The sequence below is a fragment of the Gavialis gangeticus genome, unplaced genomic scaffold (genome assembly GCF_001723915.1).
Source record: "Gavialis gangeticus isolate Ggan-Ray unplaced genomic scaffold, GavGan_comp1, whole genome shotgun sequence".
Lineage (NCBI taxonomy): Eukaryota > Metazoa > Chordata > Crocodylia > Gavialidae > Gavialis > Gavialis gangeticus.
Genome location: NW_017729034.1, coordinates 70,830,562 through 70,856,917, shown reverse-complemented (window position 1 = coordinate 70,856,917; position 26,356 = coordinate 70,830,562). Strand labels below are relative to the sequence as shown.

The window sequence follows — 26,356 nt, the reverse complement described above, 5'->3', positions numbered from 1 at the left end:
CCCCCATGTACAGGCATGTGGCATAGGAAGCAGGATGGCATGCTGAGATGATGAAGTGAAGAGTGGGAAGGAGCATACTAGGCACTTAGAAGAGATGCTGACAGAGGGGCAGTTGTGCCTGCTTTTATTGTGAGCAGAAGCTTGTGGGGAGCACCATGCTTTTGTTCGGCTTTAAAAAATGTTTAAATGGCATGTTGACACCTGACTGACATTTTTAGTGAACTTCTTTAAGGACCTTCGTTTAAGCTACCGAGCACTTTCTGAGCTAGATCATGGAGTGGGCTTTAAGGCAAATTCTGCCTAACCGTGTCTAGCTTGTCCTTCCAAAGCCTCTAAGCTTACTGCCAAAGGACTAACCCAGTGGTGCCTAACTTTTCAGCCCCCGGGGCCTGAGAATGGTGCAAGGTTAGTTTGCTGGCTACATCCAGCTGGCCTGGAGTGGGGCCTGCATGACATGGAAATTTAGCAGTAGAGGAGTGGTGGCAGTGTTAATGGGCACCAGATTAATGACCTGTGGGGAGCTGATGCTGGTCAGACGCTATGTCTCTGTGGGCTGAATCTGCCCTGCAGGCTGGAGACTGAGCACTGCTGGATTGAACCAAAAGGTGAAGCTCTGCTGGTTAGGGCCAATACTCATGTGAGAGGCAAATGTACTGCTGCTGCTCCTCCAAGGTGATGAGGTTGTGGGGCTTCTATGCTGGTTGGGGGGGGTGTGCCTTCGATCAGGAAAGCAAAGCGAGGGAGGGTTTTCACTTGCTTTAAAGATTTTTAAAAGTCCCTAGAGGCTTGTGTGGTGTGGGCCAAACCAAAAGGTGGGGGCTGCTAGAAGACCAAATTTTGTTCTTTCTCCCTCCCAGCAGCAAGGGTGCTAGTGTCTTATGTGCTGTAAGGAGACAGATGTTCCTGGATTTTGCTGCAGCCACACCTCAGTGGCTGCTTAGGTTTTTTCTTGGGCTGCTACAGGAGAAAGCTGAAGTGAGACTGAGAGCATGCATCTGCCATGTATCCCATCACTTTGCCTTGAGGCAAAGTACGCAAGGATGATCAAGTACTTTCCTGTATTAATCATCACCCCAGCATGTGAACACTCTGAATAACTATGAAGGTGTGAGTGCACTAAAACAGGTCCCTGGAATTGGATTAGCATAAAACTTTACAAAGCTTTTTATAATGGGGAGTAATGGAAAGTTGTCTTGCAAAATCAGCTGAAATGTAGCATTTAGCTGGCCAGCTGCCATTCTGATTCACCTCTTCTTGTTTCCACTGTTATGGCTGGGTAGCCACACAGTTTCCTTTTTTAGAGTTGTTAAGTAGGCTGGTTTTATAGCTTACCATGATCAGCATTTACCAGCAGCTGTTGCAAGTTCTACCAGTTCCATTTCAACTTCAGCCTGGATTTAATTAAAAACAAGCAAAAAAGCCAAGACTGCTAAGGCAGAGTCGGTGGGAGTTGGGTCCTTCCCTGGTATTTTAATTGGAGAGTAAACACTTTAATTCCAGTGTCTGGCGCTTTCTGCAGTGTCATCATTTGGGTTTAATGGTGGTGCTAGTTTTCCCTGCCTTCTGAATCCCCATGTTCCTTCTCCCAAAACATATTCTTCTCTGGATGTTATCACATCTTGCTCAACATGTGGATTGGGTTATTTGGAAAGTAAGCTAGGCCTTGTCCAAAATTCAACTGCAACTAGGTGGTTCTTAGTCTAATGATTGCAGCTTGACTTGGTGCAGAACTGCTGTCCTGAACACACTTTAAAGAGCAACTTTTCTTAATCTGTTCAGGGCCTAGAGGCAGAGAGAACTAGAAAGGGAGAAGAAACACTGGTGTTGGCACTCCTGCTTCAGTGATAGTCCTCTAGTTGTAATCTTAGTTGTAGAAAAATGGGGTGGAGGTAGGGAGAACTGTGCTGCTAAACTTGTTTCATAACACATATTGAGCTAATATTAATTAAAGCAGGCTTGGAAAAGCATGATCCAGTAGATTTGAAAACTGGCACAGGCTAAGGATGTGCTGTTCTGGGCTGCTGGTATAAGGTGTTGCATGGAAGTAGTGTATGGAACAGTTGGATCTGGTCTTCATTTCTCTGCTTATGACTTGGAAGTGGGGATTTAACTGAATGCTGAATCTGGCAGACAAGTGGGATATGACTGGGGGAAAATGCAGCTGATTCGTTGTTTGGAACCTCCAATGAGGTTCAGCTTGAGAAAGGAACTCTTCCGACTATGAGGGTGGACAAGCACAGGAAGAGGCTACCTAGAAAAACTGTAGACTTTCCATCCCTGGAAGTTTCCCAGAGAAGGTTGAACAGACACTGGGTTGGGATGGTTTAGTCAGGGATGCACCTACCTCGAGGAGGGGGCTGCACTAGGTGACTTCATGAAGTCCCTTCCAGCCCTACTTTCCTTTGATCCAGTTCTCTGGAAAGAAGGGGACAGGAGTTTATATAATGGGACTAACCAGACTTGCAGCTGGGGGTTGAGTAACATTTTAGAGGTCTTCTATTGTAAGAACTAGCAGCTGAAAAAGGCTGAGCTGTACACACAGCACCTGCATTATTCTAGAGGGAGGGGAGGGAACATCTCTGTCAATAGGGCTACGAGGCAGCTGTACCTGGAGTGCTGCATTACTGATGAAATGGCTGAGGCTGTTTAGTGAAGGGTGATGAATACTGTTATGGGAGAGGTTCATTAGAGGAAAAGCAAGCTCTCAAGCGATTGCTTGAGGGACATACGTCTTGGAGGGGACGCTTGAAAGCATCAGGAAGGGGTGAAATTATTATTCATTGTAGTTCCAAATGTAACACAGAACCCTTAGGTAAAATTAAAGGGGCTGAGTTTAAGTTTAACTTAAACTCAGGTTCATGTTGTTGGTAGTAGGAGATGCTATACTCTGGGATAATCTCCAAACAGAAAATGGTGGCATTCTAAGAAGTGTAACCCCATAGACTTGATGCATCCTGTCCCAGCATTTCCCCAGGTGCTTGGGTTAGAAACACTGGTGCTAATATTAATTTTCTTGCAGTAGACCCTAGATATCTCAGTTAAGCAGGATCCTTCACTGTGTTAGGTTTGGGACTGAGTATCCCTGTTTATTATTTAAAAGGTAGGTAAAGCAGTGGAGGGGAGGGAATGTGAGGGTAGGTGAGAAATGAGATGATTTAGCACTGTGACTACCTGTGCGTATAGCTGTTGAGCAGAAGTAGTAGTTCTTTTTGGAACATTAAAAGGTAACTGGACAGATCTTGTAATCTTTATGACTCCTGCGGCAGTAGTGCATTAACCAGCATGACTCAGATTTTTCTAAATGAAAAACAAGAGACTGACCTGTAATAAAAATATGGGGGTGTAAAATTTTCAGATGCAGTTATTTTCCTTTTAAAAATGATGTTCAGGCTCCCAAAACCTCTTAAGTGCCTTGAAAATGGGTTAATCTTTTCATTTAGTAGCAGTGTTTAAAACAGATTGCTTTTCCTTTTGTGGGACTTAAATTTAATAATGTGTGTCCTTAATGTACAGAATTTTTAACCCTAAAGGCTATGGTAATCCAGTACTTTTCCCTTCTCTTATTTAGGTGACTCATCTCTGAGAAAAAGCTCTAAAACACTTTTAGAGTTCAACACTACAAGGACCTGCTCACAACAAGGCACTGAACACACGATACAAAGCAACATTAACTTCCTTTGTGGGAAGACTCTGGTTAGTCTAAAATTGCTTGTTCCCATTTCCTGCCTATTCATTTATATCTATCCAATAGCTGGACAAAGAACAGGCTTTAACTGACTGGTTGTTTGGAGAGCTATGAAAAGATTATCCACTTTTTTTTATTTTGTGACACCTATGACTGAAGTCATTCTCACTTACAGTTTATTCTACCCTCTGAGTTTGGACCATGAGAGTTTTGGGTCATGGATGACTTGAGTATTTTATTGGCTTCAGTGGGAAGCCCTCTTCTAGCCCTTTTTACTGCTTCTAGAAGGATTGCAGCATTACTTTAACAAATTGTGTATTAAAAAGAGGAAACACTTGTAAAAAATCGGCTGTAAGAGCACCTTCATAATGAGAGCTGTTGTATAAATGTTGGTTTGAGTAAGCTGTTGACTTGCTGCTCCTTGGCAGAATGCCTCTGCCTGTGCTATCTAACAGGTCAGTCAGTTAGTTGGACAGAACGCTAAAAACACCGAACAACGCAGATTCATTTACGTGTTCTTAATATCTACCCATGTCATTTCTGCTGCCATGCTTATGGGACAGGCTGCGTTTCAAAGAAATTGGTACCAACAAATTGGTTTTTATTCTTTTTTTTAATTTTAAACTTTTTTAATGTAGTGAAACTGAAAACCAACTTCTGATTCTATACCCTTCTAAAACAGGGAACCCCTGAATTTGTGACTGCAACTGAGTGTGTGCACTACTTTGAATGGAGGACCTTTGTTGCTTGCAAGAAGGACTTATTTAAAGCTAAAAAAGAGGTAATGAATACTTAATGTATGCACAAAGTAACCCCCCCCCCCAAATGTTAGAATTGCATGAGGGGGAAAAAGTGGTTTAACAATCAGCTGGTCAAGTCACTAGTTCTGCTTCTGTTTTCAGTACGTGTTGAGTGGGTGTTTTAAAATGTATTTATGTACAGTGAGTCTTAATACTGAGTATAGCTTTGTTACTTAGGGCAACCTTAAAGAGAAGCTTATTTCATGGGTATGCCGACCTTTGTTTAGAAGTTTAAAATTGAGTGTCTCTGGTAGAACACATACTTAATTCTCAACTTAACTGACAGTGTCTTTTGAGTAATTTTGAACATGCTTTGCATTCTTTTTCCTTGTGACTTAGCTTCTCTGCACAACAAAACTATGCACTAGTTGGTATCATTTGGCTTTTTTTTTTTTTTTTAATTTTTTTTGGGAGCCTAGGGGTTGAAACTTTCACTTCTGGGGAAACTTCCTGCTGCTTGTCTCCTTAATTTAAAAAAAAAAAAAAGTGTTTCTTAGTGGTTGTTTGTATGGTCTGAATCTGGAATTTAACTTATTTGTTTAACTTTCTTAGGTACCTTGCTATGTTTTTGATGGCCCTTGGAAGAAACATGACTTGAATCCATTGATCAAGATTTCAGGGAGCTACTTGGTGGATGACTCAGATGATGATTCTTTGTATATTAATGTCTGCAGAGACATAGGTCTGAACTTCTTTCTGTATCGCATCTTAAACATGTCAATCATAACAGCCCGTACAGCCTCTGGGCAAGCCTGTCCAGTATTTGTTAGCTTAACTTGCTGTTTTCTAGAATGTTTGATTGAAACTTTACCTGAAGGCTGCCCTTTCTGCAGCAGCAAACTTAAGCGGTCTCCTTTCTGTGCTTGGGTGAGGATGTTTTAAAACAACAGCCCTGCATGCAGCATCTTTTCTGAGACTGCCGACAGAGTTGTGGTGGTGGTCTTGCTGCTGCCATCTGCCAAATTAGAATGGGATTGAGACCACAAATCATAGGCTAAATAGATGGATATCTTAATTTTAAGGATCATTAATCTAGCTGAATGCTACAGTAAGACTACTTTAAAGTAGCGTTTAGTGTGCACACTAAAGGCAAGGGCCTAAGGTTAAATGTGCTTAAGTGTTTAGGTGGTTTCTAATCCTCGTTTGCTAGGTGTGGGGAAAATGAAGACAGTATAAGGGATTGTAACAGAGAAATAAGCTTCAAATCTTATCGGGTGCATGCATGTGGACAAGGGTGTTCTTTTAGTCAGCTCCATTTTTAGTTATCTGTATTTCCTGGGCACTTCTGTAAATGTGTTCTTCTGATTAACAAAATTTTTTAGACATTGTTAGTTCAAATTCTGTTGGTTTGAAACTTGACATTGGATGTTATAGTCTAAGAGCTGAATATCTAAAACTAAATGGCTCATAAAATATTATTACAATGTTCTGTGCCTTTGCTCTGGAAGGCAAATTACCTAATTATTTCCCCCTTATTGGGGAGAACCTTAAACCCTCCTAAAACACAGAGTGATGCCTCCCTTGGGAGAAGTTCATATAATAGGACATGTATGATATTTGCCTCAAGTCTTTTTGAGAGTTACTCCTCCAGTATGCAAAACTATTAACTCTTAATAAGCACGCAATTGGAATCCATTATAGTTATAGCTAAATCATTTTATCAGGGTGGCTTTGACAGGAGTGTTAAACTCCACTTGCTTGATGTAACCTTGATCCCCTAACTTGTTTGTTTTTTTTCTGTCAGTGATACTATTATAATAGTAAATTTCAAATGGTTAATTGTAACCATTTCAGTTATGTTATGATGGGTTCCGGCAGAAATAGAGCTAGTGCATATTTTTTCTTTTTGTCCTCTGGTTTCAGCAGTCTTTATTTTAGTTTTGGTTTTCCAAAAGAAACCTTTGGAAAACTACAGTTTGGAGATTATTTTTAAAGGGAAGGGGTAATTTCAGAAGTGTAAAGCCAACTTTGTAATGGAACAGCTTCATAATGAAACTAAACCTTTACCCAGTCCTGCTGCAATTCGTACCTCACAGTACTACAACAAACACTGCATATGAGTGTTCATATCTTTTTTTTAAACAGAAAGCTCAGATGATGAGACCAGAAGATGCCCCGAAGGTAGTGCTGCTTGTTTGTTGAAGGAAGGCCATGCGTTTGATGTTGGCCGCCCCAAAGAACAGCTGAAACTGCTTGGCAAAGACAGGTACTTGTAAATGCCTGAAAATTGTATATCTTAATTCATAAGGGCTTCTCTTTGTCCACAAATCCAGAGTAATTTAATTTTATTCATTAGTTGGGTGGCATAGGGCTTCCATTAACTGAATATACTGTATGTTTAAATTAAAAAAGAGAATAGCAAGGCTATGGCTGCTTTGTGGACCAGGTTTTTAAGCCTACTTATTTTTTTCACCTCCGTGGATTTTCTCTGCAGCATGAGGCAATATTTAATCATAGAAAATTAGGGTTGGAAGGGACCTCAGGAGGTCATCTAGTTCAACTTATCGTTTTGCTCGCACACAAAAAAGAAAAGGTCATTGGTGGCATGGAGTAATATTTCAAGCAAAGGACTGTTCTAATATCATCTGTTCCACTAACCTTTGTCTACCTGGGGAAAGATCACTTGTTTTCTGTCAGTTCCTTAATTTTAATCACCCATTGCCTTGTCAGAGTTCTCAGAAGGATTAATTAAATAGGTTCAAAACCCTGTTCTTATGCCTTGGCCTCTTGCTGACTTTAAGCTGTAGTGTAATGCAGTGTCCCTCTCCCAAAGGCTAAGGACTGACATTACATATAAACCAGTTTAAGTGATCAGAAACTGGCTCAAACCTCTAACAGAACAGATATTCAGTGCACATAAACCAGTTTGAAAATGGCTGAAACCGGTTTGAGATAAGTCTGATACTATATTCAGCCAGGTTTAACTGATTTAGTTCAAACCGGTTTATGCAGTGTCTGTCCCAGACCAAAGTGGTCTAAATCCTGACAGCCTTGCAGCTGTCACAGCTACAGCTGAGATCAGGAGAGGCTGCAGACTTCCTGTTCTGTATCTCAAAGGCATCCCCTACTTCTCAGACCAACCAAACAGATTCTAATGTTTCAATTGGGAAAGGCATGGGGTTTTATTGGGGGTTGGGCAGCGAGGTGTGTGGAGGTTTTATAGCAGTGCCAGGGGTGTGGGGAGGGATAACATAAAATTCTGCTTTCAAATACTAGATTCCTTGGGCTTGATCTTACCATTACTGCTTGTAGGATTTCACAGTCTTCCCTTTCTTGATACCATGGACTGTGTGTGCATCAGGCTGGGATAGGACCAAGGTCTCTGGAATCTAGCTAAAAATTGGAGTTGCTTTCTGACCTGAATATCTGCCTTGAGATTCTGTTATCCTAGATTTTTATACTAGTCTGTGGGTGCATGTGTGGGGGGGAGGGGGAATGACAAATGTTTGAAGCTCTTGCATGCTACAATAGGAGACAGAGAAGTCCGTGAGGAAGCTGACAGTTCTTACTTCATATTGGAGTTTGAATAGTGCGTGGTTAAGAAAGGCCTGGCCCCCTCTTCACGCACAGAAGAGATGACAATAATGAACATCTGTTCACTAATGGAGCACAGTGTCTGCTGTGCATAAAACGGTGCCACAGTTCGTTAGGGTGGAGAGCAGAATGTAATGGTGTAATTAACTATTATGTACAAAGGGGTCCAATTCAAGCTGTCCCAGCTTTTCAGACGGGGATTAGGTAGCCACAGTCTGTAAGCTGTAGAGGGATTTGCTGGCAGCAGAGGAATGAATGGTGAGACTTTGAAAGCTTTGCCTCTATTTCAAGATTGGGAGCAGACGTATGTTGTGGTCAGATTCATCTGTTCACCTTTTTCCCTTTTTATCCCTGATTCTGGTGTCAGCCTCTTGTATCATTTTTCGCTCCTTTCCCCCTTGCCCTTTAACATCAGATATATCTTTAATGCCTTCCACCTTCCTGCTGCTTCTTTTGCTCAGCCAGTCCAAGTCTTTCTTCTCTTGGTCTGATTCTTGTCCTTTTCATTGACTTGTACCCCTGATGGGAGAGGGTGTCATCCAGAGTAGTGGTTCTCAATCTCTTTTGTACTAGGGCCCATTTGTAAACGTCAGTGGCCAGTCCCGACCTGGTGCCCTTCACTCCCAACCTGTTGCTCTCTGCTCCCAGCCCTCCAGTGTGTGGGGCTTGGGGGGCCCCCCAAGCAGCCCCTTGCAGGCTGAAACTCTGCCAGCCTGCAAGGGAAAAGCCACATTTTCATACACTGTTCTCCTTTTAAAGGAGAATCCATTTTTAAAGTTCTTGCCCCTTTCACGTATCCTTGTGACCCAACCCACCTTTGGGTTGTGACCCACAGGTTGAGAAATGCTGATTCAGAGCATAGGGGACCTGACTAACCTACTTTCTCTGAATGTTCTCATGCCCAGATCTGCCTTTCAGCCGTAAAGGGAGAAATTCCTGCTGAACACTGGGCTGAAGTTCATGGGAGAAACTAGCTGTGACACTACAAGTCTGTACTAAAGGTGCAAGAATTTGTGTGGTGTCAGCCCTCTCTCCCCGTGACCCCCCCCCTCCCTACCCCCTAAGTTTCTGCTTCAACCCATGGGTATAATAACCTTATGGTATTAATTTTTTTTTTTTCTGATCTCATTTTTGGAAATTGCAGACTTGTGTTGGTTGAAATGCTCCAAAAGAGCAGCCTGAGATGCCTGCCTCGTGAATAACTTCAGTATGAGCAACTGGAGTTTCTTCAGATCTATGAGAAGCTTCAAATAGTGTTGTATAATGGGAAGTGATAGGCAGACCTGATAGTGTCAGCTTAATGATCGTGGTGTCAGCATGGTCTTTCCCGTCATGGAGTTAAGGGGAAAATAAGACTGTTTTGTCCAAAAATGGGTAGGCAACCTTAAATTACCTTTTTAAAGATAAAATCAGATAGTAGAAATGTGCCACTGAGGCTTCTGGCAAGTTGTAGGAATTCTGCTCCAAGTATTTGATACTTAGCTTTCCACTTTAGTGTACTTCATCCGTTTATAGTTGGAATAATTTGCTCTGACTCCCCCTTCTTTTTTGTCTTTTCAGGCTTGTGCTGAGTTATGAGAGAGTATACAGTGAAGAAGAGATCCCAGACTTCTGTTTGGGCCATAACCCAGCAGTGACTATTACTTTTTTGTGCCCATCCAAAAGAGGGGGAGAGGTAATGACCGTCTTTTTGTAACTTGTTTGCATTGGCATCGTTGTATTAGCTGTGGGGTTGAGGAGGGGAACCAATACTTGTCTTCTGTCAGGGTCCTGAAACTGTCTTTTTAAGGTACTTGTGAACCTTGGTCAATGCAAAAAAATAGTTTTTCTCATTGTCTTCGTTAAGGGAGACCAGGATTCCCATTTTTGCATTTCAGCTTATGCCTCTATTGGGAATAGCTCAGTAGTTGAAAAAACAGATACCCCACTCTTTTATAGAATGGGATGTTGTCCCTAGGCAGTGAGATCTGCTTGCTAACGAGTGCCGTTGTCCCACTTCGTTTGTGTGACATGCTCCCTGTTTTGTTTTATTTGTTTCCATATCAGTCTGACCTTTTGTCTTTTATCTTTTTTTACCCATGTCCTTACTTAGTAAACAAGTGTCAGATGCTCCCTTTCTAAAGGGAACTCATCCACATATATTAAATGTTCTGCTTAAAATAATCGTCATGTGAGAACTAAAGACTTTAATATATCTACCAACATCTGTGTGTTCTCTAGCTCACACAATGCCATGTGATCTTGGCAATAAGGCCCTTCTTAACCAGACTGAAGTGAACATTGCTTATGCTGCTTCACTTCCTCTGAGTGCCCTGGCCTGTTTAGGTGGAGGTTGGCAAAAGGTAAACTGTCTTTGGGTCTTGTTATAGCCTTTCTCCCTTTCCCTGAGCCTAGGTAACTATCTGCACTTCAGTGTGCCTTTTCTCTTAGATTGGGGATACCCCTTTCCCCTCCCCACTGTCACTTCTGTTATGTTTCATTCTAGTATGATGATACAAGCAGACGTATCTATTCTGCTTGTGCCCTTCCACTCTTAGCCAGGTCTGGGGCATGCATTTGACCATTGCTTATAGGGAAGCAAAAATACGGAAAGTAGACTTGCAGACAGTAGACCCATGGTGGTGGGCAAAGCTAACCAAACTGTGAAGATGCATCAGTGGATGCACGCAAGCAAAACCAGGAAAGTCATCCTCCCACTTTACTTGGCCCTGGTGAGACCACAGCTGGAGTACTGCATCTGGTTTTGGGCCCCCCACTTTAGGAAGGATGTGGAGAAGCTTGAGAGAGTTCAGAGGAAAGCCACTTGTATGATCCAAGGCCTGGAGGGAAGGCCATACAAGGAGAGGCTGAGGAACTTGGGACACTTCAGTCTGGAGAAGAGAAGGCTCAGGGGAGAGTTGGTGACAGCCTGCAACTTTGTAGGAGGGGTTCATAAGGATCTGGGAGAATATCTGCTCACCAGAGCTCCCCAAGGGATAACAAGGGCTAATGGCCATAAATTCCAGGAAGGCCGTTTTAGACTGGATATAAGAAGAGTTGTTTATGGTGCTTGTGTTCAGGGTCTGGAACAAACTCCCCCCAGAGGTGGTGCCAGCATCTACTCTGGACTCCTTCAAAAAACAGCTAGATTTATTTCTTGCTGGGGTTTCTTGATCCCAGCTGACTTCCCGTCTATGGCAGGGGGGCTGGACCTGATGATCTCACAAGGTCCCTTCCAGCCCCTAGTGTCTATGAAATCTATGGGATGAAGTCATTCTCAAAAACTCCCCTTCTAAAGCCTGTAAACAATTACAGAATTTGTGTGATAGTTTCTTTCTTATTACGTATCATTGGTTGGATGACTTACATTTTCTGAGTTTCTTTTGATCATACTGTTTTAGGAGTGGTTCAGAATATTCCCATACAAGAAGTTGTTTCACAGAAATGAAGGAGGACAGTGGGGAGTGTTCTGCCCCACTTCCCCAAAATGCGTAGGGGGTGTGGAATGGACCTTTATTATACTCCTCCCCCACCTGTCTGCTCGCTGACTATATGACCTGCAGTTAAAATGATTACTTTCTGGTTTTGAGTCTGGCTCTGATGTAATCTGTTTAGGCAGTTGTAGTCTCTCTATGGTCTGCTAGTTGAAACATGTTTGCCAGTCTCAAGGGTGGTGGTACATGACTTCCTCTTCAAAGCTCTTTTAGAGACACTAGTCAGGAAAATACTTGTATAGGTGTAAGTTCAAGTGGTGTTGGTCTTGGCAAGTCAACTTTTAACTGAATTAATCTCTCTTAGACCGTCTTCAGATTTTCTGTCAAGTCCTCAAATACGTCCTATCCCAAGTCTTTCACTTTGGAGACTGGAGTATCCCCTAATTGTGGAGGTGTTGCTTTAAGTGTGTAGTCCCTTGAGGTCTTATGACATATGTCAATGTTTGAACTCTCTGTATTGAATCTAACTTACAACTTTAATCATGTTCACTTCTGCATCAGAGCACAAGCCCCAAACTCACTGCCAAAATCAACTGCCGGTATGAAATTGAATGGGTTACAGAGTATGCCTGTCACAGGGATTACCTGGAGAGTAGAAACTGTAGTCTCACCAATGAACAGCATGATATCTCCATTGACTTGACTCCACTCACTCAGCCTCCAGGTAAATTCCTTCTTTTTGCTTAAAGAAGACAGAGGAATTGATGTTATTTCAGGCCAGTTGCTGATGGCCAGAAATGGAGCTTTGGGATAGCTTGTGGTGTGTAGGCATTTGGGACTGAAATACTGATGCAAGTACCACTGATCTGCTTCTAGCACCTGTTCCAGGCCATTGCTTTGCTAGAACACTGAATTTTTTTTTCTTTCCTTGTTTCTTAGGTTATGTCACACCTTATATGGCCAAAGATGAGAGAGAAGAGTATTACTATTACTTGAATGTATGTGGGAAAACCACTGCAGGAAGCTGCCGGGATAATGGAGGATATGTTTCATCTTGCCAGGTGAAATCTACTAATTACCAACAAAAAGTAGCAGGAAAATTTGAGAACCAAACCCTTAGGTGAGTAAAGAATTCCCTACACATACTTGAGTCATACTAAATCACTACATAAATACTCAGTGTGGAAGAGTAAATGATATCTGATAGAAAGTGACTCTTCTGTATTTTAAGATTTGTACATTAATGTCATGGATAGTAACTAATGCATCCATTAGGAAAATTAGTTGTTTCTGTGACTTTGTTTAAATGTAAAAGCTATGAGCACTGTGCCAGACTAGCGACCCTGGGGTTTTCAAGCAAGCATTAAAGTGGCTCTCCAGAGATGGGAGTGTGAAGTATTTTTATTTTTTGCCTTTAAGAGTTTCACTGGCAGCATTGCTTCAGAATCTTGTTGGTGCTAAATTGTGTAGAATAAAGAATACACAAGGGAATTTGCTGGGGGTGATTCACCTTTGCTCTTCAAATGTACCTTTGTCACGAGGTTCTTTTATCAGTGTGTGGAAGGAATCTTGACTTCTTATGTAAAGATAAAAATGCAAAAGCAACCTGAATGAATAAAAACGATTTTACATTAAAAAGGCCGTTTTTCCAATAAACATAGTATAGAACATAATACTTTAAGGGGAAAAAAGTATTGCTCTTAGCAGACATGATGGTTTGTTTTGTAGGTAAATGATATTGAACTAATTATTTTTATTTATATTTTATTTTTTTTTCTGGACAAGATGAAATCTTGCTATTGAATGAAGTGTGGAACTTGGGACTCTTCCTACTGCTGTAACATCTTGTGTTAATTTTATAGCTGTGCAAACTGGAATGCAAGATGCAAGGCATTCAAAGTAGACATTATTGCTCAGTGTGTTTTTTCTGAATATGTATACAGCAAAACTTCTCAATTATGATTGATGCAATCATTTGGTAGGGCAAGACAAGGAATTAGGCTTTTGCTGTAGTGGAAACCTCAGTTAGTGCCGAGTCACAGCTTCTTTTCCTGTAATGAAAGAAACAGTTGTTGAATTGCAAGAGCTGGATCTTAGTTAGTTGTGGGCAAAATGATAGTCATGTCTGACAATGCCTTTTTAAAATACCAATCTAAATCTTTGGTTTCTGTTAGGTATTCAGATGGGGACCTCACTTTGACTTATCCAAATGGCGATGCATGCAGCTCTGGCTTTCAGCGGATGACTGTTATAAACTTCGAATGCAATGAAACAGCAAGTGAGTATTTGGCTTCAGTTACCCTAAGGTGTTTTTGCAGATCCTGCGCGTAATTTTGTTAGTTAACTATTTAAACTGAATAGCCTAGTGACTTGGGATTAATTCCACTTGCACTTTATTGTGAGTAGTGAGACCTCTCTCCAGTAGAGGAGTAAATGTGCTGTCTTGATCATCATAACATACCAAGGAAAGAAAGAAGCAGTGAGAGCTCATTACTTACTATTTAATTTTCAAACAGAGAAGGATGTTTCACTGCCAGCTATGAAAATAGTTTGCATGACTCTAATGAATCTCATGGTTTTGGAACTGATCTCTTTTGGCAAAACAACTGCTCGAGTGGATGAAGGGAATGCTGTGTATATAGCGCATCTGGACTTCAGCAAGGTGTTTGACAAGGTCCTGCACCACCTTCTCAAACAAACAAATTGGAGAAATGTAAGCTAGATAAAACTGCTACAAAGTGGATGGATAACTGGCTCAATAGCTGCAAACAAAGGCTAATTATTAACGGGTCCATGTCAGAATGGCTGGAGGTTTTGAGTGGAGTTCCACAAGGGTCTGTCCTGGGCCTGGTGCTCTTTCACTGTGTGTTATTAATGATTTGGATGCTTGCATAGAAAGCTTCTTGAGTAAGTTTTCAGATGGTAGGAAACTGGGAAGGACTGTGAACACATTGAAGGTTGTGAGTGCAATTCAGAAAAATCTTGACAGATCTTGAGCTAGAGCTAACAGGATGAAGTACAACGTGGATAAATGCAAGGTGTTACACTTTGGAGGAATAATTAAAAACACGTTTAATAAAATGGGTGACACCTGATTGGACGGCAGCACTATGGACGAGGACCTGGGAGTCTTGGTAGATTATAGACTCAATACGACTGCAGTGTAGTGCAGCCAGATGAAAGGTTAATGTGGCTTGGGGACAGAAGTATTAGGTGCTAAACATGGAAAGTGATAGTGGCTCTCTACTTGGCACTGGCAGTTCTGAGCTCTGCATTTTAAAAAGGATGGGAAGAAGTTAGAGAGGGTGCAGAGGCAGGCAATGAAGTTGAGTTAAAGGTCTTGGAAGGCAAGTCATGTGAGGAGAGGCTGAAGGAGGTAGGCATGTTGAGCTTGTACAAAAAAGGGATGCAAGAAGGGACATGATGGCAGTCTTCAAATACTTGCTGCCATAAAGAAGAGGGAGAGCACCTTTTTCTTTCTTGCTGCAGAATGGAGAATGTGGACCAATGGCTTGAAATTGTGGGAAAGTAGGTTTAGGTTGCATATCTGGAAAAATTTCTTCACAGTTAGAGTAGTTAGGCAGTGGAAGAGACTGCCTAGGGAAGTTGTAGACTTTCCATCACTGGAGGTCTTCAAGAAGTTGGACAGCCACTAGTTTAGGGATGATCTAGGTGTATTTATGCTTATGTTCTACTGTGAGTATTTCCCATACTTCTGGGCTTTGCTGGTTGCCCCCTTCTGACCTTCCTGCGACATTTCAGGGTGTTTTAAGCTTTCCTCAGAGACACTGGGTATTGGCTACAGCCAAGGCTCGGGATTTTCTAGGGACCAAAGCCAGAGCTTCCTGGCTGGAGGATCTTGCCCCTCAGCTCAGGGTGAGGCTGACTTGCCATATTTGGGGTCTGGAAGGAATTTTACCCCAAAGTCAGATTGATATGGATTGTGGGGGGGGTTTGCCTTCCTGTGTAATGGAGGATGTGGTCCCCCTACCCAGGATATTTAAAATATATATTGACAATATTTCTTAGAAGCAGGGCATTGGCTGCTGTGGTTCCCCTGCTTTACCTGTGGCAGGTTAGGGTGTTAGGTCAGTGTTGTCACAGTTGATGGTAGTCTTGTGTAGAGTTTTAAATTATGGGTTTATAGAGGATGGTTTGGCTAGGGCTGATCCTGCCTTAGGCAGGGGGTTGGACTAGATGACCTGCGGGGTCTTGTCTAGCCCCACTTCTCTCTGATTCCATGACTGCAGCCTTGGAAGCTTCTACTACAATACAGGAGTGAGTGCCTTTCATGTCTATTACTATTCCCTCAAGCTCCAAGCTATTAAACTTAACTTTTCTCCATCTTTATCAAGCTTTTTATCTTTCTGATTGAAGGTAATGATGGTAAAGGGGCTCCAGTGTTCACTGGTGAAGTGGACTGCACATATTTCTTCACCTGGGATACGAAATATGCCTGTATAAAAGAGAAGGAAGATCTCCTTTGCAGAGTTGCTGATAAGAAGAAACGGTACGACTTGTCACCTCTCACTCGCAGTTCAGGTAAAATGGTGCAAACCACTGTCTTTTTTTTCTCTTGAACTGGTTACTCTTGATGCTAATATAGTGTATGATTGCCACTTCTCTATTGTGAGTCGCTTAAGCTCACGTCATAGTTTTAATGTGTCCTATTGCTATTATGGGTGTTTTTGTAACAGACATTTTAGGTTCCTTCTAAAGAACCTTTAACAAGGAACTGATTTCTAAAAGCGCACTAGCCCTGACTACTTGTTTAACTTTTCAAGGTGTTTGGTGACTTTGTTGTTTCTTCATATTTTGTCTAAAACAAAATCTCTTAATCCCAGAGTCAGCCCAGAATTGGGAAGCTGTGGATAGCAGTCTTACAGAAGCAGAGAAGAAACGCTACTACATCAATGTCTGTCATAAAGTGCTTAAGAAAGGGGGAGCACTTGGCTGCCCAGATGATGCCGCTATCTGCTCTGTTGGTGAGTGAACGATTCTGAAGCTGTAAATGCTTGTGAAATTGCTCCAGGAGATAGCATTACACAAGCACTTACAGGGAGGCTAACATAGGCATGAAAGTAGTGCTCGTGTATTCCAGGGCTGTGGGGGTTGGAGAAGGCGATGCTTTCATTTCCTGTCCACAGAGGCCTAAGAGAGAATAGTTGAAATCCACAGTTGAACTTCTACTGAAGGACGAATTCTTCTTGGCTAATAGTCCTGTCACGCTCTATTAGGCTTGTTGACTGTGCTTTTGACATGTAACAACTGAAACTTCCTCTATGTTGTTTCCCTTCCTGCCCCCTCCATCCCCCCACCCACCAACATCAGCATAGATTTCTAACTGACATTCTGGCTTAAGCTTTGTTCCAGTTTAGGAAAACTATATAATGTGTTTCTTTTCCCCCACTTCAGATAAACAAAACAAGGTTAAAAATCTTGGGACATTTATGTCATCTCCCCAAAAAGTTGGAGAGAGTATTCAGCTTGTTTACCAGAATGGCGACAGTTGTTTGAGTGACAAGAAAATCAAAACTGTCATAACGCTTGTGTGCAAGCCAGGTGAGAATATTGCCCACTCTTCTCTCCTCCTCCCCACTCCCAAAGTTTTGTGTCAAAAGGAGCATAATGTGTTCTGAGTCTTAATAATGAAAGTCAATATTAAACATGGAACATGAACAGAATGTGAGTTATTAACATACAAACATGAAGGGGGTGGCTGGTGCAGTGTTTAGGCGGCTAGATGGGGTGATCCTGAGGCTGGTTACCATAAGCCTCTCCCCAAACTTCCTCTCTGACCCCTGGGTCACTTGCCACCAACCCTCACAATGGCTAAAATACAACTGAAGCAGAATGTAGGTTCTGAAGTCCAAGAGGGTTTGTCCTTAACCCAGCTCCATCCTCACCCACACCATAAGCCTGAAGGTCAGTGGGTACATATGTTTTTCCAATAAAATTCCTTAGGGCTGTGCCTAGAAAGAAGGCCACCTTGGTGGGGCAGAGGAGCTTTGCACCAATTGTGTTCCTTTGCACAGAGTTCATTGCAAAGCCTCACAGCCATAGGCACCTTCATTCAAAGACATACCCAAAGACGAGATGTGATACTTGTCTGTCTTCTAATAATTCGGAAAAGAGGAAATGGGAGACCAGGGTCCTATGCCCTCCTCAGCCTCAGGAGGGTGTTCAAAAAATGCATCTCCCCAGCGAAACACTTTGATCATAAAATCATAGAAAACTACGTTTGGGAGGGACCTCAGGAGGTCATGTAGTTCAACCCCCATGATCAGACTAGAGACTGGGCTGTGTGAGGGCAACGTTTCATTCATCCTTTTGAATATAGGCTATTCTGTATTAAGGGTTGCAGTAACGATCTGGATTGAGGGGGAGCCATGAGACTTCTAAATAAGTAGTTCTCAACTTGGGGTGCTCTGGGAGTGTTACTGCAACCAGATGAAACTACCCTTTGAAGCAGAGCTAGACTGGGAAGGGCTATGGAAGGAGCTGCCAGCATTAAGGTTATCTGAAAAACCTGAAGAGACATGTAGGTAGGGGGAACTGTTCTGCATAAATCTTTTTGGAAGAGCCATGTATGATTGGACTAGGAAAGGATATGGCAGGACTAGGTGCTGCCGCCACAGTATTTCCTGCTTTGACACTGCATGAAATGCATAGGGCAGAACCCCAGTTGAAAACTACTTAGGAAAGCTCAGGCATCCCAACAGTGGTTCTTGATTGGGGTGCCACCAAACTTGGGGGTGCCCTGACTCTAAAAAGGTTGGGAACCGCTGCTTTAAAGGCTGGACCAGTGGGCTGCTAAGGGTTAAGATTGGGGTTCTGCTGGTTATATATAAAGTCCATTGAGCAGGAAATAGTTCCCTCCCCGTCCCCCACCCCTCTCACGTGAAGAGGAAAAGCTAATTTAACTGCGGTGTGCCACTAATTTTAAAAGGACATGCTGCTCCCAGTCTCCTGGGTTAAACTGTGCTCTTATTTCTGTTTTATTGTTGGGGAGGGAAACCTGTTCCATTTGAGCATAGTAAATTTTCAACAGTGCAGTTCCAACACTTGGAGCAATATTAACATTTGTATGATATTGTGGGAGATGCCCTGGATTTAGAATTTCCCTAGACTTTTATGCCTACAGCTGTGTCACATTTTTTGCTTGGGGTGGGAGAGATGTGTTGGTGTCCATGCATCCTAGATCTTGGAAAAATACGAAATGGGTGGATGCTTATTCAGACCGAAAGCATTTTTAATTTGGTCCGGTTGAAGTGGCATTGCAAGTTATGGAGTACAGTATCTGTTCATTCATTAAGTTGGTTCCAGTGGGGAAGCGGGAAACTTTTGGTTTTTTTGAGTTTGTTATTAAGGGTGACATGTCTTGAATGAATGACATTTCAACGTATCACCGTCTCTTGATGCCAGGCGATCTAGAAAGTGCTCCTGTCCTAATATCGGAAAATGATGATGAATGTTTGTATGAATTTGAGTGGCATACTGCTGCTGCCTGTGTCCTATCCAAAACAGAAGGAGACAACTGCAGAGTCTCCGATTCTCAGGCTGGTATGTATACAACATTGAGGATAACTGGATTTGAGGTTTTTATTAGGTAATAACATTCAAGCTATATGGACTACACGTAGCTTGTTCAAAAATCTATTTTGCACTTAAAAATGGAGTTAAACATTCTTGGCCCAGTGTATTGACACTCTTAAGTTGGGGGCCTGATGCACAAAACCAACACCAAATTGGCCGTTTTCTCATTTGCATATGCAGCTAATATACTTAGTTTTGGTACATCTACTCCAGGTTTGTTTTCAACTTTGAAAAATATGACCCGATTACTGTTGTAATAATTCCTTGAACAGAGTATGTAATAAATTTGGATAAAATTGTAGAAAAACTCCCAAGCCAAGCTAAAAATGAACAACTGCTCTAGCTGTACAACACATCTATTTGCATGCTTAGTTTTGAATACAAGTCAAGACTTCAAAAAAGGAAAAGAGAATAAAGTAAGCTGTACTCAGAAGATATTTTTGTTCACTCCTATGTAGGATTTTCTTTTGACTTGTCACCATTGACCAAGAAAAGTGGGAGCTATATTGTTCATACCCCTGATTATGACTTCTACATAAATGTTTGTGGCAGTGTACGACAGGAATCGTGTCCAGGAGAAGCTGCAGCCTGTCAAGTATCGAAAAGGCAGGTATCCTCAGCTGCCTCTAATCCTGTAATGAAAGTTCAGTTTACATACGCAGTGCATTATGTGCAGTCTCTGCCTTCATTTCGGGATAACCATTGCAAAGCTAATGTTAAACTTCAGCAGGCTCTAAATGGGTGAGGTGTTGTATTTTGTATATAACGTTTTGATTGCAGGAGGAGGTGGGAAATCACTTTAGAGGTTTGACTTGAGACAGGAACTTGTATGCTACATCATTCACCTTTTTGTACACTTTCCAAGCTCTTTAAAACTTTGTCCTCCCACTCTGAACTCAAGGATATTCTAGGGCTTTGCTGCCTTGATGGTCAGGAAACTCTGAACTTCCTGCCTCTTAAATGGGTATAAAAGCTGTTCATAATTTTTTTGCTGCTGCTAGTGTTGTCATTAACTTAGCTCTTCTTCCCCTTTTTTAGTGTTTACTTGTTCATGCACCTTGAATAATTGCCCATTCTCAGTCTCTATTAAGCTAAAAGATAAGCTTTCCATTTCCCGTAATAATTCTAATTGTCCTTTGCACTTGTCATGATAGACCTCAAAAATCAAAACAACAGGTTTGTAGAGTTGTAGAGATGTAATATACCAGGTAAAGTCTAGTCAGTAACTTGAACAATAGCATGAATTCTTCCTACCATTATAGAATCATAGAAAATGAAGGTTGGAAAGGGACCTCAGGAGGTCACCTAGTCCAACCCCCTGCTCAAAGCAGGACCATCCCCAACTAGATCATCCTAGCCAGGGCTTTGTCAAGCTGGGCCTTAAAAACCTCCAAGGATGGAGATTCCACCAGCTCTCAGTAACCTGTTCCAGTGCTTCACCCCCCTCCTAGTGAGAGTTTTACCTAATATCCAACCTAAACCTCCTTTGCTCCAACTTGACACTGTTGCTGCGTGTTCACAGAGAACAGTCTAGCTCCATCCTCTTTGGAACCGATCTTCAGGTAGTTGAAGGCTGCTGTCAAATCCCCCCCATAGTCTTCTCTTCTGCAGTCTAAATAAACTCAGTTCTCTCAGCCTCTGCTCATAAGTTTTATGTGCCCTAGTCCCCAAACCATTTTCATTGCTTTCTGGTGGACTGTCTCCAATTTGTCCACATCCTCTCTAGTGTGGGGGTGGGGCAAAACTGGACACTACTCCAGATGTGGCCTCACCAGAGCAGAATAATTACTTCCCTCAATCTGCTGGCAACACTCCTACTAAGGCAGCCCAGTATGCCATTAGCCTTCCTGGCAACAAGGGCACACTGCTGATGCGTATCCATCTTATTGTCCACTGTAACCCCCAGGTTTTTTCTGCAGAGCTGCTGCTTAACCAGTCAGTTCCCAGGCTGTAGCGGTGCATGGGGTTCTTCCTTCCTAAGTGCAGGGTTTTGCCCTCGTCTTTGAACCTTACAGGATTTCTTTTGGCCCAATCCTCCAATTTGTCTAGGTCACTCTGAATCCTAGCTGTATCCTTCAGTGTATCTACTAATCCCTCCAGCTTGTTGTCATCCATGAACTTGCTGAGGGTGCAATCTATCTTATCTTCCAGATCCTTAATGAAGATATTGAACAAAACCAGCCACGGGACCAACCCCTGGGGCACTCCACTCAATACTGGCTGCCAGCTAGACATAAAGACATTATTAGCTATTGAGTCTGACAATCCAGCCAGCTTTCTATCCACCTTACAGTCCACTTATCCAACCCATACTTTCTCAGCTTACTCACAACAATGTTGTGGGAGGTGGTGGCAAAATCCTTGTTAAAGTCAAGGTATATTATGTCCACTGCTTTCCCCACATCCACAGAACCAGTTATCTCATTGTAGAAGGCAATCAGGTTGGTCAGGCCTGACTTGCGCTTGGTGAATCCATGTCAACTGTTCCTAATTTACCTTCTCCAAGTGCTTAGAAATGGATTCTTTGAGGATCTGCTCTGACTTTTCCAGGGACTAAAGTGAGGCTTACTGGTCCATAGTTCCCTGGATCCTCCTCTTTCCCTTCCTTAAAAATGAGCACTATATTTTTCCCTTTTTCCAATTGTCTGGGACTTCCCCCAATCGCCACGACTTTTCAGAGATAATGGTCAGTGGCTCTGCAGTCACATCAGCCAACTCCCTCAACACCCTTGGATGCATTGCATCCAGCCCCATGGACTTGTACGTGCTCAGCTTTTTTAAGTAGTCCCTAACCTGTTCTTTCACCACTGAGGGCTGATCACCTTCTCCACAACCTGTGCTGCCTGGTGCAGTAGTTTGGGAGCTGGCCTGTGAAGACTGAGGCAAAAAAGGCATTGAGTATTTTTAGCCTTTTCCTCGTCATCTGTCACTAGGTTGCCTCCCCCTTCAATAAGGGATCTATAGTTTCCCTGACCTTCCTCTTGTTGATAGCATACTTGTAGAAACCCTTCTTGTTACCCTTGTAATTATGCAGGCTCCCTTAACAGAACACCTAAAGTTTGTGGGTTTTTCTTCCACAACTATCCTCAGTTTTTTTTTTTTTTCCCCAGCATATGGCATAAATTCTTCTAATCCCAAGTATGTGATAGTACACTTTGTACTGCTTCTTAAATATCATCCTACTTCTGTTCCTGTACCTAAGGCTGCCAGTTCTTTATACCTGCTACCTTGATTGTCTTCCATACTGACAGTGCCTCCTAACTTCCGCCAACCCCTGCATTGGTGTACCCCTACTTGAGCCAGTCTTAACCAAGACTGGTTTTCAGACTTCACTAAATCCTTCCCCCCAAGCCCAGTACTAAATCTTTTCAACAATACCTGTTGCCATCTCTGCTCATCAGTTCTTTAGCTATGTTTCAGTTCCTGTGCTAATTTCCCATTTTCTCCAGTGTAAGTAATTTCCCATGTGGCACTAAGTCAGATTGCTTGCTGAAGTCCTAATGGAGAGGATCCATTAGAAAATTAAGTATTGGGTTAGTCTGGTGTGTTTTAACCTTTGCATTTTTATCTTATTTTTCATTTACCTTCATGTGTTCTTTTCCTTCAAGACCTAGCCTGACTTCGGTGCCATCCCTTGAATTGGAACCACAGGCTTGTAGGTGCCCTAGACACTTTACCCCCTTTGGTGTTCTCCAATCACATGGCATTTGTGCTTTTTTTTTTAATAAACTTGTTTAATATACTTGCTGCCACACCTGTGACCAATGTGTCAGTTCCTTTCAGAATTCTGTGGTGGAGTTGTCCTTCCACTGCTGAGTCCATTGAACTTTTTAGTTCTTTGCTTGTGAACTGGTTTTCACACTTCACTAAATCCCTCCCCTAGCCCTTTCAACAATAAAGGGTTTCCATTTCTTCACTCACATTACCTATCCTGCCTGTGCTCCTACGGTCAACATTGTCCTTAGTGAAAATTGAGACAGCAGTTAGAGCTTTTGGGTCATACCTTAACTCATTTTTAAAATTTCTACTCTATCCTCTGCACAGCAATCAACTGACGTTTATGCGTGCACATGCATGCATGGTCACGTCAAACTTGACTTCTAGTCCTGAGAAGTAGATTTGCTCTGGACCTTAAGACACAGTGGGCACATCTACACTTTAATTGTTTAGGTTTAGTACCTGTAATAATGGGTACCTGTAATGACAGGTACTAACTTAATGTGCTGTAATTGGTGCTACCGTTCATTAGCATAGATGAAAGTGTTTTAGTGATGCTACTGCTCTCTAGATAGCACATTAGCACAGGCTTTGCCTGCCCTGCTAATGCACAGTAGATCTAGTCTACTGCACTTAAAGCATCTCGTGTAGATGTGTCCAGTGAAACCTGTATTATAATTAGCTCTCAGAGAAGAGCTAGCTGTTAAAGGATACAGATTATGTGGTCTGCCTAACCTAATGCCCGTGTGGCTTTTGATCAGTTTTGTGAAATAGGCTTCCCTGCAGCATGTTTTTAAATGTTACATTACATTACTGTTTGCTTTATATGTTCATAATACCTTTTTCCCTAGTCTGTTAGTGTATCATAGGGGTTTGACTTAAGATGAGACTAAGTGAATTTTAAGCAGTATGGTGTCTTTTTTTGTCATCAGCAGCAAAGATGCATGGAGTCTTGGAGTGCTCAGTTCCAAACTTTCATATTACGATGGAATGATTCAGCTGACCTACAAAAATGGTACACCTTACAACAATGAGAAGCAGACTCCACGTTCTACCCTTATAACTTTTCTGTGTGATCATGAAGCTGGCATAGGTCAACCTGAATACCAGGTAGGAACTTCCAGATGAAAGTGAAGGGGTAGCAAACTCCCTGAAGCTCCATCTTCTGACTCTTAACTGCATTGAACTGGTACTAATTGAGCTCTCAGCAACTGTGGGAAAGCTTCTGGCAAAAAGTGTTAATTACTCTTTTGGAGCATCTGCTTTGTTAGTCATGATCTTGGTAGTCACAAAGCCTGTTTTACTCTGGATCACAGGGTGTCCTGGATCTGACTTGAATATATTGCCTTTGCCATTGTAGTTTCACCTGAATTAAAGTGGTCTTCACTATCAAGCAGCTGAGGAAGAATGCTGCATTGCAGCAACTAATGAAGCTGCTTGCAGGAGGGGTTGGCAATTTTTTGAGTGGTGAGCTGAAATGTAGTTTGGGCAGGAGTGGGCAAAATGCAGCCTGTGTGGTGGATGTGGCCCATCAGGCTGTTCTGTCTGGCCCACGGGGTCCCTAAAAAAATTTAGAAAATTTAATATTAATCTGCCCTGGGCTGCCTGTCATGCGGCCCTTGATGGCTTGCCAAAACTCAGTAAGTGGCCCTCTGCCCAAAATAATTGCCCACTGCTGAGTTTGGGTCATAGCAGGCTGGCGCTTTTGACTTGGATGCTACTGCCACTTCTCTGCTGCCCGGTTGGTGGATGTGTGACCTCCTGATTTATTGTGTGCAGGCTGGATGTGGCCTTCAAGCTGTAGATTGCCAACCCATAGCTTACAGGAGTTAAAATACTATGCTACTCTAACAAGTGTTACAAGATGTTAAACTAGAGAAAAAACAGTTTTTGATAAATGAGCATGGAAATGTGCCATGAGATACTTAAATAGCGAACCTGCAAATCTGCAGCTGAAGATGAGATCATAGGCTGGATATTCCCAGTATGTAGGGGAACGTAGCTGTATTAACAAGACTTAACAGGCATCTGATTTTTAAAAGTTAAGTCATGCTGCTAACTCTTTTTTACACTTTGTCTTCCAATGATAGAAAGAAGACCTTTACACATACAACTTTAAGTGGTACACTGAACATGCCTGTCCAGAGATGCCATTGGAGTGCATTGTTACTGATCCCACCACCATGCAACAATATGATTTGTCAAGGTAAGAAAAAAGTAAATAGCACTGGGTCAAAGAGCACAGCCTGTAGTTGGAAGAAATCTCCTGTTAATAATAGTACTTTAAATCAAATTGGCCTTTCTGTCTGTATAGATAATGTTAGAACTGCCTAAATTGATGTCTTACTATCAAACTGCAAAGGATCATGCAACATGAAGAGAAAAACTTACACCTTTGAGAGAGGCTTGTGCCATCATAGGCTGACTTGGTTTTTGTTGGGCTGGTTTTGATAACGTGTGTGTGTGTGTTTTATTTTTTTTAACCTGGGAAAAGGCATGATGCAGTAGACACTATTTTAGGAGCAAAGTACGTGTTTTCAGTGTGGTATCTAGGAGATGACAGTTACTTAATTGCTACCTCTGTATTGGTTACAAGATGGGTTTTGCTTGCCTCTTGGTTTGCTTTCTCTTTTTAAGAGAAATATGCTGCAACTTTCACTTTAATGCAGGCTATCAAAATCTGAAAAAAGAGGTGAAAACTGGTATGCCATGGACAATTCTGACCCAAACCAACGCAGGAAATATTACATAAATATCTGTCGGCCCTTGATTCCAGTTCCAGGATGTGATCGACATGCTTCAGTGTGTCAAATGAAGTATGAAAGAGATTATGTGAGTAATGATTGACCCACCTTCTCGTAGGAAGTGGGGTGAGGAGTAGGGGAGAACTCTTGCATATAGTTTAAATATCAAGTTTGTCCTTTTTTCTAGTTACCTATGGAGAAGGAGAAAGTGAATGACCTGTAGAGTCATAATTACTAGCATAAACACTAACTGAATCTTCCAGTAAAAACACTGTTTTTGTATTTCTATTGTTTGGACAATAGATTGGTTTTAATACAGTATATGGACTCATAAGGGTAAGCAACTGGAGTAAAGGAATATAAATTAAGCGTCAGAGGAACTTTCGTATTTTAAACCGCTGATATGTTTTCTCAACCTTTAGTCTTTTGTTCCTGTTTTTGTTTACCACCCTTTCCTTGTAAACTTCTAATTGCAGTCAAAAATGGTAAACATTATAGGGATGCATACTCCCCTACGTTGAGGTGATACCGACAGTCCAGAGGTAGTACCTTTTAACTCTTCCCCAGTGATTAGAAGCTTCCTTTTTTTTTTTTCCTTTCTCCCTTCTCAAAATCTTAAATTTCATAGTGCCTTGCAAATAAGATCCCGTGGTGTTGTTTTTTTTGGGGGGGTGGCATTTTGAATGGGTTTAAGGTTGTTGGGTTGCTGTATTTCTTGTCCATAATCTACTGGAGGAATAGCAAGAATACTTAAAGAAGAGCTAGAGGTGATAAATTCTTAGAGGATGTTGCATCACCCTTGTTTCTTGTCAAATCATCATAGAGGTTCTTACTTCAGGAAGGTGGTGAAGATTTTAAAATCCACGA

At 42.0% G+C, this 26,356-nt stretch overlaps 1 protein-coding gene across 1 annotated transcript in view; it reads left to right on the top strand.

Annotated features, from left to right (window-relative positions):
* The window catches only part of IGF2R (insulin like growth factor 2 receptor), a 130,108-nt gene that overhangs the window by 17,742 nt on the left and 86,010 nt on the right, over positions 1–26,356 (top strand). Inside the window, exons 3-18 of the mRNA XM_019526780.1 lie at positions 3,569–3,693; positions 4,368–4,466; positions 5,038–5,167; positions 6,571–6,691; positions 9,580–9,694; positions 11,994–12,156; positions 12,372–12,552; positions 13,607–13,710; positions 15,810–15,974; positions 16,277–16,417; positions 16,848–16,994; positions 18,858–18,995; positions 19,487–19,634; positions 23,678–23,855; positions 24,836–24,951; positions 25,415–25,577. Of these exons, the coding sequence (XP_019382325.1) occupies positions 3,569–3,693; positions 4,368–4,466; positions 5,038–5,167; positions 6,571–6,691; positions 9,580–9,694; positions 11,994–12,156; positions 12,372–12,552; positions 13,607–13,710; positions 15,810–15,974; positions 16,277–16,417; positions 16,848–16,994; positions 18,858–18,995; positions 19,487–19,634; positions 23,678–23,855; positions 24,836–24,951; positions 25,415–25,577 (2,234 nt within the window). The remainder of the gene's footprint in view (positions 1–3,568; positions 3,694–4,367; positions 4,467–5,037; positions 5,168–6,570; positions 6,692–9,579; positions 9,695–11,993; positions 12,157–12,371; positions 12,553–13,606; positions 13,711–15,809; positions 15,975–16,276; positions 16,418–16,847; positions 16,995–18,857; positions 18,996–19,486; positions 19,635–23,677; positions 23,856–24,835; positions 24,952–25,414; positions 25,578–26,356) is intronic.